This window comes from Halichoerus grypus, chromosome 2 (genome assembly GCF_964656455.1).
Source record: "Halichoerus grypus chromosome 2, mHalGry1.hap1.1, whole genome shotgun sequence".
Taxonomy (NCBI): Eukaryota; Metazoa; Chordata; class Mammalia; order Carnivora; family Phocidae; genus Halichoerus; species Halichoerus grypus.
In genome coordinates, this window is record NC_135713.1 from 27,028,044 (window position 1) to 27,046,161 (window position 18,118).

At 41.5% G+C, this 18,118-nt stretch overlaps 1 protein-coding gene and 1 non-coding gene across 2 annotated transcripts in view; both read left to right on the plus strand.

Moving 5' to 3' along the window:
- The window catches only part of TTC23L (tetratricopeptide repeat domain 23 like), a 42,373-nt gene that overhangs the window by 12,274 nt on the left and 11,981 nt on the right, over window positions 1-18,118 (plus strand). The window contains exons 5-8 of the mRNA XM_078066621.1: window positions 5,535-5,691; window positions 7,375-7,500; window positions 10,181-10,358; window positions 12,337-12,445. Coding sequence (XP_077922747.1) covers window positions 5,535-5,691; window positions 7,375-7,500; window positions 10,181-10,358; window positions 12,337-12,445 — 570 coding nt within the window. The remainder of the gene's footprint in view (window positions 1-5,534; window positions 5,692-7,374; window positions 7,501-10,180; window positions 10,359-12,336; window positions 12,446-18,118) is intronic.
- Window positions 6,646-6,748, plus strand: LOC118545309 (U6 spliceosomal RNA). Its single transcript, XR_004922041.1, has one exon. It is a non-coding gene; the product is annotated as a U6 spliceosomal RNA (small nuclear RNA).

Genomic DNA, 18,118 nt, shown 5'->3' on the forward strand with positions numbered 1-18,118 from the left:
CATTTTGTGTAAGAAAGAAGGGGAGAGAATCTGTGCTTGTAGTCACATAAAGAAACACTGAAGGATACACAAGACAGAAGCAAAAACAAGTTACCTAGGGGGGCCTTACAGTGAGAGGGAACAAGAGTGGAAGTGAGACCCCCTCAACGTTGACCTTGTCATAGAATTTTAACTTTAGAGCCATGGAAATGTATTACCTATTCCCAAATAACCTTTTTTAAAAAAAGACTGTGAAGGAAGAATTGGCAGGACCTGATGTTCGATTTGGGGTTGAAGAAAAGTGAGGCCCAACAATGACCTTGAAGGTCAGACCCCTGTGAGCGCCATAGAAACACTGGGCAGGAAGGGGAGCGCACTGGGGAGAGGAACGGAGGGTCCAGGTTTTGGTGATTTTGAATTGCAATAGAGAAATCCACAAGCACATTTTCACTTGGTGCTTGGAAATTTGGGACTAGAACTTGGGAGGACAGGAGGAGTATCGTATGCACGGAGGAATATTTAAGAGCAGAACTGGGGAGGGGAAATGGGAAATTATAAGCATGGAGGCCAAGGTGGACGTACTAGGGATTGTTAGGACTTCTGAGAGGGAGAGAGAGAAGAAAAGGAAGAAACTGAAAGACCCTTGGAGAAGGGAACAAAGGACCCTTGGAAAGAGGTAGCAAAGAAGCAATGAGAGAAGGTTTATAAAGGAGAACTGAGTAGGTGCAGTGTCCTCAGGGCCAAGAAGAGAAGCCAAGCAGCTAAGAGCGTCTGACTGAGAAACCATGACTGGATTTATTTAGTAGCAGATCTTTGGGGGCCTCAGCAGAAGAGTTTGTGCAGGGCAGTTGGAGCAGAAGCTGGATCCAGGCGTGAAGGAAGGGAGCGGGGGAGGAGGCCAGACTTCGTGGGCTACTTACTACGTATTGAAAGGAATGAGGGAAAAGAGGTCACTGGTGAAGGTAGAAAAGTCACATGAAGATAATTTTAGAAGAGGAGACTGAGACAGAGCTTAGGCAGTGAGGAAGGAGCCCTTTTGAGAGAGAGTTTGGAGGTTTTAAGAAATAGAGCAATTGATGAAACAGGGTTCAGGAGTCAATAACACGAGAGAACACGGGGCCTTTGCAAAGCAGGGTGTAGAGGTTGCTGCTTGGCAAACCAGAGGAAGGGACGGGAAGTGGGACTCGGTGATGGTGGCCCGAATGAGCCCAGTGCTTCAGCGGCTGAGCGAGGAAAGCCACCCAACAACAGGTGCTTTGTCACCTATTGCCGGACTGCTGTCCAAGAGTCCAGGAAGGAGAATATAGTGACATGTTTCCTGATTTATTGCCTATTATTAATGAAGCAATAAATGAGTCAGCCTGTTATTACTGGGAACTTTCTAGGGATCCCGGGCTCTATTATAAGTGTTGCAAAATACAGAAAAAAGAAGCGTAAGTCATGAATCCTACCTTTCCTGTCCCATTGGTTGAAAAAACCAAAACTGTACAGAAATAACAGGGAATGATAAGAACCGGGTGAGCCGAACTGCAGCAAACCATTAATGCCTGCCAGCAATGACGTTGCATTTGAGAATGCAGCCTTTTGCAGAGATTCTGTAAGCAGCTCTATGACAAAGGTCCAGAGTAAGGACAAATATAATAAATTGCTTAGGAGAATGGCCCCTGGTGGTAGTAGTAGCAGTAGTAAAATAACGATGATGATGATGATGGCTAATATTTATTCACTCATTTCATTCCTATGTGCCAGGCACTAGTTGCTTTTTCACAAATTAATTAAATCAATCCTTACTATAACACTACAGGGTAGAAAGTATTTTCATTACCGTTTTACAGGTGAATAAACCATGGCACAGATAGATGAAGTAACTTGCTGAAGGCCACAGGTAGGAAACGGCTAAGGCAAGATCGGTATCTGGGAAGTCTGGCTCGAGGCCCTGCTCGTAATCGCTGTCCACACGAACTTGTTAAATAGAGTTGATCAAAGGTGACAGCAGCAACTCCGAAGACTGGGTATCTCCGAGCAGATTCTCTCCGGCCTGAGTCAGGGTAACAGTTGTCAGTGGTGGAATCACATCCCAAACTAAAGCAAAATGATTTGATATGTTTTCCTGGACGATACCGGGGCCCAGTTTCCGGTTCATTAGTAGTTGCCTGTAATTTCTGAATCTCAGGCTCCAGGAGCAGGTCTGATTTTTACCTCTGTGATTGCTGCACTGTTGGCGCAGGGAGAAGGATGGTGTCCTTGGCTTGGGCGAAGGGCAAATAAAGGAAAATGACTTGGCTCTCAGAGTTGACACTGGAGCTGGGGAGGTGGGGCTTGGAGTTAGGGAATGAGATCACAGCTCTACAAGCTTCCTCCAGAGACCCTTAACGTGAGACTCGTATATATACATATATGCCATGTTCTCTTTACATGAGAGAGGGTGTTCTTGAAATTAATACAGTGCAAATCTATTTCAAATTATTACTGATACTGATTCATAGTATTTTCTGTCGTCATGAATTTTCTCATGTAGGAAGTGCCATAAAAATATCACAAAGTGAGGGGTTTTTTGAAACATAAAAAGAGCTCTTTCCTACTTGAAAAGGTTGGAAAACATTGTTTAGAGCAGTGATCTCTAAACCCGTGAGAATTAGCTCCCTTATCACTTCAGAAAATTTGAGCAAACTGCATATATGTGTATTTATTATGAATTAGGTACAGTGGTATTAATCTATTATGTAATATTATAAATATTCATAAAAACAAAAAACATTTAAAATAAAGAAATTTTTGTCTTTTTTTTCCCCACACCATTATGGCATCTTGCATGCTGTAGGGGCTACATGTCCCCCACTTTGGAGACAAGAGTGGATTCTGGGAACAGTAAAGGAATGGCTTTTTTCCTTTAAGGCTGACTTCAAAGTTTAATGAGCCATCTTCAATCGAGATCCTAGTTCAGTTTGCTTACGTTCAGCTTTTTCATCGGAAGGACCAAGGTGTGGGGCATGATAAAGTGGAGACAAGGAACCATATAATTCATTAGCTGCTGAGCTTAGAGGAAAAGTGTTCCTCTGGGGGTTTCACAGCCCAGCACTGGGCACTTGGTGGGGGGGAGGTGGCAGGGCAGACTGGCAAAGCCTCAGGACAGCTTTCTCATTTGTTTTCCATTCAGGAGCCCAGAAGCAGCATTGTGCTGATTCAGGGGTGGTTTTCAGTGGCTCAGCCAGATTCACTTTTTTCCTTCCTATGGACCAAGGGAAGCATCTAGATTAGATTCCTGCACTTCTTACTGACACACTCCCAAGGGCCCACCTGGTTGTGGGAAACAGCCTATGTGATAAAAAGACTTTCTCAGTTTCCTGTCTTATTTTCTTGGTCTGATGTCCTTGGCAGACTTTTCAGTTGCTGCTCCCTTCCTCAAGACCTATAAAGACTCCCCATTACCTAACAGATCAAATCCAACCTCCTCACTTGGCATCTGAGACTCCATTTTATTTTATTTTTAAAGATTTTATTTATTCATTTGAGAGACACAGAGAGAGCATGAGCCAGTGGGGGGGGGGGGCGGGGCAGAAGGAGAGGGAGAAGCCGACTGCCCACTGAGCAGGGAGCCCTGCACAGGGCTTGATTCCGGGACCCCGAGATCATGACCCGAGCTGAAGGCAGACGCTTAACCGACTGAGCCACCCAGGTGCCCCCAAGATTCCATTTTACTTATCCAATTCATACCTTATGTGTCTTTACATTAAACCTCCCCTTCAGTCAGGCTGGTCTCCTTACTGCCTTGACACTCCTACATACCCCTACCCCATCCCACCAGTGTGTGTGTGTGTGTGTGTCACAGAATAAGCAGTTTTTGCTTATTCTGTCTTTATGGCCTCAGGCTATTTACCCCAAGTGGAAACCCCTCCTCATCCTTCTGTATCAGTCAAACTACCTACTCTTCAAAAATAAGATGAGCCTACCTCTTGTATAAAGATTTTACTAAATGCTTCTCCAAGTGTCGTCCTTAGACAGCTTGCATCAGATTATCACCTAGGATGGTTGTTATAAATGCGAATCCTCCATCCTCACCTCAGAACCCAGGAACCACAACTCCTGGAAGCAAGGCCAAGGAATCTGCATTTTAGGAAGGTGTTTATGGTACACAGTGCAGTCTGAGAGTGCTGTTACCTGGTAACTTGGGACACAGCCCTCTCTTTTGCCACAGACCCCCATTTTTCTCTTGAGCTAAGACCTATGGACAGGCATCTCTGAGTATTCTACGAGGACTTCCTGGCTCCCAGGTCACTTGTAGGCCTCCCCCAGAGAAGCTCTGTTCTCCCCTCCACCTTCCCCCCACACCCCCGCCCTTGTGGCAGCTCATTAAGGAGGTCCTGCACATCTGGAATATAGGAGGGCCGCAGGCCTCAAGCTTCAAGTCATCTTTATGGCCACTGACTATACCTGTACTGAGAAGCCAGGTTCCAAAGGCCAAAAGTGGAGCAGACTGAGGGCTGGGGGTGTGAAGTGAGAATTAGGGGCACAGCGGGTCTACCTGACAGGAGTGAATATGTTTACCCACCTGCAGAGAGGAGAGCTGGACCAGAACACCAGCCATGGCAGTCTCCAGTAGAGTGGAGAACTCCTAGGATAAGGAGCTCTCTGCTGACCTTTCTCTTTTTTCCCCAGGGTTTCTCTTGTCCCATCAGGGATCCCTAGATATGAGCTAGGTTGGAAGATGAAGAACGAGGTCTAGAAATTGAAAGTTGCCAAGTCTACCTCTGTTAACTAACTGGACAAATAGCAGTTCCAGTGGGTGCCAGGAACTCCAGCCTTTAGTTAGAAAACAAGGAGAAACATAGTGCAAGTTCTTTCTGGATGGAGTTTGGTATTCCCTTTGTCTTCTTGGTGAGGCGCCTCACTGCATTTAGGAATTGGATTCTGTGCCTGTGTGTGTGTGTGTGTGTGTGTGACCAATTAGTATAACCAGCCTCATCTTGGATTGAAAAAAAAATCCCCAGATGGAAGTAATTGTATTCATAAGCCCTTGTATTTTTAGAATGCCTTTTCCAGAAAGCTCAAAGCATAGCGCTCTGTGGCATAACCTCGTTTGTTCCTGGACAATCTCCAGGTATTTGGTAAAGGGGCAGCTTCTATAATCATTGTCATTTTACATTTAGAGAATGGAGAAGCTTTGTGGGTTGAAAAGGTCACACGGCATTGGTGGCAGATTTGGCAACAGGATACTCAGCTTCTACTCCTGTCTCTATCAATGATTTCCAGACAGAGGCCCCCAGATTAATGCTGTGATGGCTGTGTAAGCAGCACTTGTGGAATTAATTAAAAATATAGATTCCTGGACTCCCTTTCTCTGGAGATTCCAACTCAGTAGGGCTGGGGTGGGACCCAGGAATCTATATTCTCTACAAGCATTCCAGATAATTCTGATGCGCCGCCAGCTCTGGAAACTAATACTATAGACCATATGACAACCACACGATCCACCTATTTCCTCCCAGAAATGTCTTCGACTGCAACATGACTCTTTAATGTTTTTCATCTTGCCACCCACCCTCAAACCTCCCCAGGCCTCCCGGCTCAGGCCAAGAAACATGCCGAGTCTGCCAAGAACACGCTGCTGACCTGGAAGGGAAGCAGGACCTCAAACAAAGAGAAGAAGGAAATCCTGGAAGCCCTGGTCATGCTGTACTACACCCTGGGGGTGGCCTGGCTCCTACAGAACCGATATCCTTCCCTTCCTAGTGGGGTCTGGTGATTGGGGCCTGGGGCCACCTGGGCCTGCCGGATGGACTGTCTCACACAGGAGCCGGGGAGATCTACCCAGGCTTCAAGGCTCTGTTGAGACAGACAGGCACCCCCCGCCCCCCAGCTTCTCATCTCCATTTATAAAGGTAGGAATGTTCCTCCTCTGTCTATTCATAGGAACTCTGAGTCCAGCCCTGGGAGGGATCTCACTGGTGACACATCCCCTGCCAGTTGAAAAGTTTTCGGCGTCTAGGGCGCCTGGGTGGCTCAGTCGGTTAAGCGACTGCCTTCGGCTCAGGTCATGATCCTAGAGTCCCAGGATCGAGTCCCACATCGGGCTCCCTGCTTAGCAGGGAGTCTGCTTCTCCCTCTGACCCTCCCCTCTTGTGCTCTCTCTCTCTCATTCTCTCTCTCTCAAATAAATAGATAAAATCTTAAAAAAAAAAAAAAAAAGAAAGGAAAAGTTTTCGGCGTCTGCCGCCCTTCATCGAGCACCCCGAGAAGGTCAGCGTTAGCAGTGAGGACGCAGCCGATGTCAGGAAGAGGGAGAACGGGTGCGTGGTAATCCAAAGCACTGTCGGTCAAACGAGGCTGCACATGTAATCCCCTGGGAGCTTTAAAAATTATTGCTGTTTGGGTCCCACCCCAGAGATTTTAATTTAGGAGGTCTGGGGGTGCATCTGTTTATTGAGATTTTTAGAAAGTCCCCCAGGTGATTGTAACATGCAGCCAAAAACCTCTGATTTAATGGACTCTTGATCATTTTTGTTTTTCTGAAATGCTGTTGAGAATACTGCCCATGAAGCTGGAGGCCAAGCAAAATAGACAAAAGAAATAGTTCTCTATCGCCAGGGGGGAACTGTTACTCTGCGAAAAGCTTGTGATGTTGACAGCCTTTTGGTACCATGTCTACTTGAGAACTGTTAAGGGCGTTTCATGTTCATGAATGATCATATACACAGTTGGAACGATACAGAGATTAGCATGGCCTCTGCGCAGGGGTGACACACACATGTGTAAAGCATTCCGTATTAAAAAAATTAATCATGAGTCTTCTTTGAGACCATGGGTCCCCAGTTCTCTCCTCTTTACACATCCCCCTCTCTCTACTCTTTTGATCTTGATGCTCAACTTGCAAAAACTGATCTGTGGCCTTCCTCTGTTATGCCCTTAGAAGGGGCTATTGAAAATGTGGGAAATAGAAGGCAGTTTGGGAATTAAGGGGATTTTCTTTCCTGCTGTTTGCTTCTTGCCAAAAACCTGCTCTGCTTGGACTTTCTGAATGATCCAGAAAGTCCCTTTCAGCAGACTTAGTTCCTCTCTTTTACCATTCATAGGAACCAACATGGGAAAACTGCATGGCTCTTGCCAGGCGGTGGATGCCTCCACAGGAAATGTAGCCTAGCGGGTGCAGTTTCTGTTACGCCTCCCCATGCTCACCACCCAGCCCAGCCCTGGATTCAGGCTACCGGCATGGGAAACCTGGGGCTCTTGTTCGCTTTCTAAAGAATTCTTGATGACATACATATAAGGAAAATTAAGAACACAGTAAAGTGCTCATTTTCAAATTCTGCTTCATTTTCCCAAGGGGTTTGCTTATCAACTGCTGTCCCTGGGCAATGGGGGAGTTTGTGTGCCTGGCCTTTTCCTTGACTGTTTCACTGGCAGAGAGGCTTATTTCAACCTGCAGAAGGCAGAGAGAAACATGAAGGAGCTGAAAGAATTATTTAAGGGAACTGTTCGCAAATCCCAAGTCTCCGAGAAAGACCTGACCATTGCTTTGGGCAGGTAAGATCTGGGCTTTGAGAAGCTTAGGCTTTGTGAATGAGGCCTGGAATTACATGATTGTTCTGTGTGCTCTTTATATAAGGGGAGAAAAAATACTCATGGCAAAAAAAAACCCCAAGCCTCAAATGATGGTAAAAGAGGCTTGGGTTTCCCAAACGCACACCCCATGCCTGAGCTTTGTGTGTGGTACCCTTTAATCCTAAAACACCACTGAGGTAGCTGGCACAGTTAGAGTCTCATTAGACAGAGGGCAGGGAAAGCCAGGCTGAGATTAAACAGACCGTCCACGGTGACAAGCTTTAAGGGTTGGATCCGTGGTCTGAACTCACGGACTCCTAGCCCTAAGCTGCCTCTCACACTTACTCTCAAAGTATGTCTTTTTCTGAATCGCCACCCACTTCTGTCATTAAGTATGATATCTTAAAAGACAAGGAAAGAACACTATGTGAAGACCGTTTATTGGAGGCCCATGGAAGCTATGTGCAGCACGTGCATTTTTAAGGAAAGTTCTGTTCCATATGGTAACCAATTACATGGGATTTATTCAAGCCAGAACAAGCCTTAGCTGTTTTGCAGTTGAGTTAGGTATCCTCAGAGAGAATCACGATATTTACATACAAGAGTGGGCCCATCAGATTATTGGAAGAAAAAAAGAATAATAAAACGTTTACTATTCCCTAGACTTTTATAAAATATCTTCAGATCCTTGAAAGCAATCTGTTTCCAAAACTGTAAGCACTTGACATGGTAAGAAAGGGGACTGAAGGGTAAGTAAGTGAAGTACACGAGTCATGTCTGCCTGCTCTAACCATGAATCTAGAAGTCAAATGGGAAATGGTGGGGAGGTATTGGAATGCCCAGAGCTAAATCTAACGATGGATGTAAGTCCACAGGCCCATAAATTAGAGTCTAGTGAATGTCTGTTGCTGTCACATGGGTCAGTGGCTAAGGTTTTTTGCCTTATGTGAAAGATAGCCTTGTTCCTTTCTCAGAATAAATTCTAGTATATATTTCATTCATTCATTCTTCAGTATTTATCTAGTATCTATTTTGTACATGCACTATTCTAAGTGTTGGAACATTTACTAGGTATAACTATATCCAAGACACTAGTCTAAGTGCTTCACATAATTTATTTAATTCAATCCTCTATTACAAGCCTATGAGGTAGATATTTCTATTTTCATTTCACAGATAAGAAAATTAAGGCACAGAAAGAGTAAGTGGAGGAGCCAACACGTAGATGGGGCATCTGAACTCATAGCTCACCTTCTTTACCACATCGAGTTACATTTCATAATGAACAAATATCTACTAAGGGCAAATCCCTTTTCTCGTTTTAAAGGTGGGGGGAAGATAAAGCGTGATTGTGTAGGCCAGGCAACTTGGCTGATATCTCCCTACAGGCTCTTGATGGGAGGCATTTTCATTCTGTAACCTTTACTACTATGGTCAAGGGCAATAGTGGTCTGATTGATCAAAATCTTTTGGTAAAGAATTGTCAGATAATGGGCCAGTACTCTTGATTGTTAAACTGTAACTTGTAGAATGCCTTATCTAAAATAATTTTATACACACACATTTTTTTTTTTCAATTTGGGAATACAAAGATGGAAGCAAGAGGTGAGGGGGAGTGATAGTGATTGTATATCCACTGTATGTTAAGTGATTTCATGTATAAATTTTAATCGAATCTTCACAACAACCTTGTAAAGTAGGTATTCTTACCCTTGTTTTATTTGGAAGGAAATATAGGCTATTAGAATTTGACTGTAAAGCCAATAACTTGTGAGAAACAGCTTTGAACTACCATGTTCTTCTCCTTGTATCTTACTGTCTCTAGAGGGATGAACCTGAATGGGATGCTATTTTATTCTCATTTTTAAGAATTATATTTTGTTTTGGAAGATTTGAAAATACAGATATGAAGAAGAAAATAAAAGTTAGTTTTAATTTCACCCCCCAAACATAACTGCTATGGACATTTTAGTTAAATATAGATATAGATAGATAGATACACATTTTAGTTGGATAAAGATACATAGATGGATAGGAAGATGGATCTGTCGGGGTCCATTTTAAGTACATTTGTATCACTTTTTTAAGCTTAGCACACTTTTAATTTTCCCCCATATTATTTAGTCTAAAAAGGAAGCATGATTTTTAAAGTCTGAAGTATTTTATTGTATCACTTGTCATAATTTACTTAACCACTGCCTTTTGGAAGGGATATTTACATTGTTTTCTCTTTCCTCTCTCATTTTTAACTGAGGAGGAATAAACTAAACTAAATCAAACAAGACAAAGCAATAACTTTGCATTGGTCTGAAAGAGAGGGATCCGGAAGTAATAAAATTTTATTTTGATTCTAGAAAGTCTGTGTTTACGGGTAAATTATCCCACCTTGTGAATTGCTGGAAGCCATTTTTTCCATTTGCTTTTTAAATAAAATTAGACTACAGCATGCTATATTAATGGAAGTAAATGGTAGTCAGTGGAATCTGGTAGGTGAAATGCAGGTTAATAGGAGCTTGTTTATAGCAAGACTGGATTTTTTAGCTAGCCACTGAGGTGATTGGCCTATGAAGGCCAAATTATTTTGTTCTTAGAATCAGTTCCTTTTCTGTCTGCACAAGTAAGGCGCCTCTCTGACTTTGCATCTTTGTCCTTCTTCTTATAGGGCCTCCTTGGCCATCCACAGATTGAACCTCGCTCTGGCATACTTTGAAAAGGCAATTGGCGATGTTATTGCTGCTAAGGGTGATAAGACTTTGGATCTGGTCAGTCTATACGAGGAAATTGCTCAGATTGAGCAGCTGAGAAGGAACCATGATCGGGCCATCCAGTACTTGCATCAGGTTGGTGAGTTGGCTGGAGCCCTAGCCTAGAGGCCATATTTGGCCCCAGGCCATATTCCCAGGGCCAGGGAGGCTTGGGGTTCTCAGAAGAATGAGGTGATAGGATGGATTTCCTGCCAGATCCACACAAGAGCCCTTCCTCAACCTTAAACAACATGGGCAGAGAACACTGACTCATGGTGGGTGTATCTGCTCTTTGACCTGATCTGAGACCAAATTTTGTGCGCCCCCGCCACAAGGCCTCCCCTCATTTCTGCGGGTGCTAGGAAGAGGTAACCAAGTGAGTCTGCTCCAGGGAAAAAAGCCATAGGGGCAACCAAACTTAAGTCTTTAGCAAACACAAAGGGCTTTTTTTTAAATGAAAAAAATCATGATATTTTGGTGTAATGCTGTCATTTGTCCTCTAGGCCAGCCTAGCTGTTTGTATCAACAAGTCTAAACTTAAACTGACAAAAGGGTGTTTCACTTGGAGGTAACTAATTTGACAAATGCCCGGGGGAAGACAAAACAAAACAGGAAGGAATGTTGAGTCTATTATAATGAAAACAGTGTAGGGCACTTTTACCTATCACGTACTTGGAACTTCCCTTGAAACTGCTTGTTGAATTGACCTTTTCTCTCCTCAAATGAGAACCGTCTTGTGGCTTCAGGTATCTCCCAAAGTCAAAAGTGGATCAAAATAGCTGATTTTGTTGCTATTGCACGTGCAATGCAATTCAACAGTATATGTGAAAACAGGCTGATACTATAGCAAAGACATTGCAGATAATCCCACGATCCAAAGTTATTAGAATCATACAGTGGAAAAATGTTAGGGGATGCTGCTCTGTAAGCAGGGAGTCCACTGCTTACAGAGAAAGCTGTCTGGTTTTTGTGTCCAAGACTTTGTGCAAGCAGTGGTCAGATCGGAATAGATAAATCAATATAAAACCAGTGATTCCCAACAACAAATAATAGTTAACATTTATGGAATGCTTTTACTATGTGCACTTGAGGATGTAGTTATTTCATCCATGCAATAACCCTATGCCGTGGAGGCATTATTATTATTTTATCTCATTTTACGGGTGAGGAAACCGAAGCATAAAGAGTCACAACTAATTCAGCTGAAGTGTGTAGCTAAGAAGTAGGAGAGCAGGGATTTGAACTTAGAAAATTTGAGCCCCCAGAGCCTATACTCTTAACAACTCTGAACTGTGTTAGCTCCATAGGGTTGTCTGATAATCGCTGGAGCTCCTTGAAATACCTCATGGTGTTTGACCCATGAACTGTGAAGCATGGGTGATTTTTTTCTTGCTGGTGGGTGTGGACCAGATGGTTTCTCTCTTTTTTCTCCTTCCATTTTAGTGCGAATGATAATAGTAATAAAATCTTCACTTCTCTCATGCTTATGACATTCTAGGTGGTATTCCAAACACTTTACATGTATTAATGCATTTAATCGTTACAGCAACTGTTTGCAACAGTCTTTTCTGAAATTCCTATTTTATATTTGAAGAAGTTAGTGACTTGCCTGATGTCATAAGTAGCTGAGCTGTGGTAGGAACCCAGGCAGTGTGGCTTTAGGATCCATGCTCAACTCCCCTGGACTTCCCTTGATAATGAACCTTTGAGGGGCTGAGCTAAAGTTGTGATTGTAATTTTGCTATGAAACTTAAAAAAAAAATAATAGCTAATATTTATTGAGGACTTACCATGTGATGGTACTATGTATGCCCAGTGCTCTGCATGTATCATCTCATTTAATCTTTTCCAAACCCTAATCAATGGAAGCTGTATATTTCTTCTACATGTGAGGCGAAGTGACTTGCTCAAGACTCACAGCTAGGAAGTAGCTGGGACTCAAACTCATCTCTCTTGTAACTCTGTGATTAGGTACATACAGCCCTCAACCAGCAATTTCATGAGAACGATTAGAAAATCCTCAGTGAAACACTGTCATTTGGGTACTTACTTGATCTGTTTTTCTCTATTCCAGGCCTATTCTATCTGTGTTTCTTTGTTCACCGAAGTCAGCCCCCAAACTGCAGAGGCAAGCGCGTTACTAGCCAAGGCTCATGCCATGTCTGGAGAGGCCCAACACAGGGGTAGGTAGAGGGGGTAGCTTGCAGTTATCATCATTTCCCATGGGAGGGAAGCACACTGGCAATGGTCTATCAATATGGACGGATTATAATCAGCTATTCATGACTGTGATGGAAAAATTAGACTGGACGCCATTTTGTACAATATCGTTTACACATGAATTTAAGCACAATATCTCTGCAAATTAGTTGGAACATCAAAACCAATAAAATCACCTGATTTCTATTTCCTTTATTCCCTTAGAACCTCAGCAGAATTCACCTGCATAAAGAGTAGAGAGCTCATACACGCTATGAATGTGACCTGTGGTATATCGGTTGATGAGAAAATCCAGTGATAAAAGACAAAAACATTGGCTCCTCCTCCCCTCCTCCTCCATTCTCAACCTCCTTGACTTTTCCTCTGGCTGACAAGAGAGAATGTTTGTAGCAGTTAGAATTTTCATGACCTATACTCAAAAGTGAGGTACTGGGGGGTTCTGGAGGAAAACCAAGGCATGAATTAACCCATCAGCAATAGTCCTTTCTCAGGCAAGGTCATCATTTGGGAAGTGAGTAGTTTTGGGAGAGACACAAAAGAACTGGTGAGGAAGGACTGCATGCCCTGTTCAGCTGCTGGATCAGATTAATGGACGCTAATGGATTCAGTGGCCCATCAGGGGGAATTTGGGATTTGTGAAGAATATGATTTAAACATTTAAAAATGTTGATTTTCTCTGCTTATAAAAGGAATCCATTTAGGTGTACATTATTTTCTAGTCATATATGAAAAAGAGAGAGAGAAGAAGAGGAAGAGAGAATTATAGGGAAAGTTTTGTATCCTACTTTTTTCTACTCTTCTATTTCCTCATGTCATTAAACAATTTTGTTCAGTTTTCAGAAGTTATTTGATATTTTTATTATTGTTTTCTTTAGCATAAATGTTCATTGAAGACTTCCTGATTCTGTGTTTTCTAGCTAATCATCTTGCTTCTTTAAAAAATTTTCTTGTGTATATTCACAGTATTTGTACTCCATCTATATGTTTGAATTTTTTTTAAATAGTCTTCATGGTTATAACATGTTTAGTCTTTATGTGAATATGTAAAAATTTTGTTCAAATAAGAAAATTTTATGCTTCTAGAGTTGGGAGATTCTAAGGCCACCTTATTCTTTTCTTGTATACTAATTTTTAACTTTAAAGAAGATTTGGATCTTTACCTACTATCATTCGCTAAATTCCAAATGGATCACATTTTAACATCAAAACTGAAAATTATCCAGAAGGAAATTCAACACTGGAATCAAAATTCCTAAAATTAAAAATTGGAGGAAAGAAGAACTTTCTGAGCACGTGAAGTTATACTAGAAAAGAAGAGGTTGATAGGTTTAATTATAAAAAGATCTAAAACTTATGTCTGTCACAAAATACCATAAATAAAATGAAAAACAAACAATGTAATCCAAAATGAACAGATAACTCAAATAGGGCCTTACTTATTAAAAAAACTATTTGTAGTTAACTTTCTGAGAAAGAAATATCAACGTCCAAATGATGTCACTGGGTAATTCTACTTAACATTTAAAGAAGGATTAACACCCATCCTACATAATCTTTTCTGGAAAATTGAAGAGGAGGGAACGTTTCCCAGCCCATTTTATGAGGCTAGCAGCACCCTGATACCAAAACTGGGCAAAGACACTACAAGAAAAAAACAAAACACAACTATAAAACAATGCCCTTCATGCACATAAATGCAAAAAATCCTCAAGAAAATATATAGCAATGTATAAAATTGAATAATACACCATGATCAAGGGGAGCTTTTTTCTTGAGAATATCAGGCTGGTGCAGTATTTAAAGCTGAATGAATGTACTCTACCATATTAATAGTCCAAAGATGAAAAGCACATAATCTTATCAACTGATGCAGAAGAAGCATGTGACAAAATGCAACATACTTTCATGATGGAAGGGGAACTTCCTCAATCTGATAAAAGGCATGTGCAAAAAAATACAGCTAACATCATGCTTAATGGTGAAAGAGTGAGTTTTTTGCTCTTAAGATCAGGAACAAGGCAAGGATGTTCATTCTCACTTCTTTTAGTCAACATAATACTGGAAGTCCTAGCCAGTGCACTAGGCAAGAAAAAGACATACAGCTTGATTGATCTTGTTTTTAAATTTATCTCTACACCCGATGTGGGGCTTGAATTCATGACCCCAAGATCAAGAGTCACATGCTCTACCGACTGAGCCAGGCAGGCGCCCCTGAGACATACAGCTTAAAAGAAAGAAAATGGTCCTCATTTGCAACAATACAGCCGTTTCTGTTGAAAATTCCAAGAAATCTACAAAACTCCTAGAACTAATAACTGAGTTTAAGGTTAGCAAGATCACAGAATATAAGGTCAACAGACAAAACCCAGTCATATTTCTATATATTAACAGTGTACAACTGGAAACTGAAATTTTTAGAAATACAACTTACAATAGCCACCTCTTCCCAAATGGAACAGTTAGGTGTAAATCTAACAAAATATGTACAATATCTGGGTGCTGAAAACTACAAAACCCTCATCAAAGAAATCAGAGATGGCCTAAATAAATGGAGACATAATGTATTCATAGATTGGATGACATACAGTAAAGTTGTCATTTCTATAAAAATTGATGTATTGATTTAACACAAATTAACAATCAAAATCCCAGCAGGAATTTTTGTAAATACAGAGAAGCTGACTCTAAAATTTATATAGAAATGCAAAGAAATTAGAACAGCTGAAACAATTTTGAAAAATAAAATAATTGGAGAAATCATACTACCTGATTTAAGATTTATTATAAAGCAACAGTAATCAAGAGAGTTCAGTGTCACTGGAACACAATGGAGAGTCCAGAAATAGACCTGTATAAATATGGCCAATTTTTGGCAAAGATGCTAAGATAGTTCAGTGTGGAAAGAATAGTCTTTTCAACAATGGTTTTGGAACAGTTGGAACAATGGTATTCGCATGCCAAAAGAAAAAAGAATAAAAAAAACCCACTTTCATAAACATACACAAACATTAACTCAAAATGGATCATTGTCTTAAATGTAAGAGCTAAAATTTCCATTTACAATAGAAAAATAGGGAAAAAAATAAGACCGAGCATTACATAAAGAAAACAATGGCCAATAATCACATGAAAAGTTTCAATCATAGTAATAATGAAGAAATATAAAACAGCAAGGATACCAAGTTTCTTTTTTTTTTTTTTTTTTTTTTTTAAAGATTTTATTTATTTATTTGAGACAGAGAGAATGAGAGAGAGAGAGAGCACATGAGAGGGGTGAGGGTCATAGGGAGAAGCAGGCTCCCTGCCGAGCAGGGAGCCCGATGCGGGACTCGATCCAGGGACTCCAGGATCATGACCTGAGCCGAAGGCAGTCGCTTAACCAACTGAGCCACCCAGGCGCCCAGGATACCAAGTTTCTATTAGATTGTCAACATTGCAAAAAAATGATAACATTTAGGATTGAGCCGGGTGGGGCCTGGTTAGTACTTGGATGGGAGAGCAGTTTGATACAAACTCTCTGAACTGTAATTTGACAGAATGTTACACATCTTAAAACTATACATACCTTTAAAATCAAGTTTTCACCCATCCTCTGTAAAAATTTTTTAAATATGAAAATCTCTAGCATTTGCCAGATTATGGGAAAACAGTTCTGCTCATTCATAGACGGTGGGTGTGATAGTATAAATTGATATGAAATTTGCAAAACAACATGATAATAGCTAGTAAAATCAAAAGGAAACATGTATAAGGATGTTCAATGTGGCACTGTTTGTAATTACAAAAAAAATTAGAAACAACCTAAATGTTTATCAATGAGTGAAAGGAATATTTGGGATATGAGTGAGAGGGAATTCTGCGGTCTTTAAAAGAATTAGACTTTATAAATAAAAAGGGTTAAAAACAATAGTATTAAGGAGAAAATACCTTGCATTTTTAGGACATAAAAAATACTCTTGTTTATAGTTACATACACTTTATATATGTGTGTATATATATAAACATGACAAATTTGCAGAGTAGGTAAAACTGCATCAGAATGTACATCACAATGTAAACAAAGGTAGAGACTTCCAGCTCGGCCTTTGTGAAGAGGTCTGTGGATCCTTTCAACACACACACACACACACACACACACACAAATTAAATAAAATGGTCAAAAACAATCATTTGAGGGCACTGGAAATAAATAAGCAGACAACAAATTGCAAAGCATTCTTGAAAAACTGCTAGAGTCTTGGGTAAAGAGAGAGTCCTCTTGGCCTTTTGGCCTGAGGCTGCTCCTACCCACTCACGGCCCCAGCTCAGTCCACAAGAAGAGCAATTTTATCAGAATGGGGCTGAGAGAACCAGCAGCTCTGTGGCAGAGGCATCAGACTCAATTCAGAGCAATGGCAAAACCCCACAGATGCATCAGGTAAAAGTGGCAACCTCAAAAAAAATGAGGGAAAACCTGCGTATTTGGTAGCCTGAAGTTGCTGTGCTGGTTTGTAGGAGTTCGAAGCCACTCAGAAATGTTAACAGGAAGAACCTGGAAATGAGAGAGCCAAGAAAAGGCCACATAAGCCCCCAGCCTGCTGGGAAACGACATACGTGTGCAGGGAAGATGTGGAAAATAATAAGCAAAGGAGACTTGAAATGCAGCAGAGTTTGAATGCACACCCCATCTACATACAGATCAATCGATAGACAATGGAAGACATACACTGTAAAGGTTTTTGAGCACAACCTCTTTCTAAGTCAGTCACTTGGGTCAACACTAAGCTATGCAGGCAGAGGGGTAATCCCAGGAATCCAGACCAAAATTTTGAAAAATAAACGTTAAAACACAAGCAAAGACTTAGGTCTCTAGTCTGGCATGTAGGAGCTTGGAAGTTGTCACTGCATCCGAACAATAAGTAAAAAGCTGAACAAACTGGAAACTCAACCGCTCTTCTTAGATCTGGCAGAGAACTGAGGTCACAGGGCAAACTACTGCCCCCGACACTGGAGAGACAGATGAATCCAGAGAACCACAGTTTGCCTGAGCAGATACCTCTCTCGACAGGAACCAGTACTGGGTAGGAATACCTGACCTGTAACTGATACATTTCTGGAAGCCCAGTGTGGGCAAGACAGAGAGTTAAAAATTCCAAATACCCAGTCATAGGGGGGGTTTCCACAGTTTTATGAAATTTACCTCCAGGAACTTGACCAGGTTCTCAAAGTGAAAATGGAGAAAAATGCCCTCTTGCTTCCAGCAGGGAGAGGGGGAAAATATCCAATTAAAAATATGCCAGAGCTTGCTGCTAAACAAGGTCTGTCCTCAAGACACTATTTTACCAGAGCCTAAGCTACTGGGGGTTTTTTCAGAGCCTAACCAGCCTGGGGGAAGGAAATACCCAACTTCAGCCCACTCTAGCCATCCTGTCCCACCTAAAGGAGAAAGGGACCAAGAGGCACTCGTGAGGTTCACAGTGCAGAAGCACAGGCTCACTAAAACACTGAGAGCTAGTCATAGGACTATAGAATGCTTTCTCCCCCCGAGCCCCACCTCTTACCACCAATTACTAGAGGCCTATTTAAAGTTTATTTTACCCAGCACATCGTGTCCACCTATCAAGAACAATTTTAAGTAAAAGGCAAAAACAAAACAA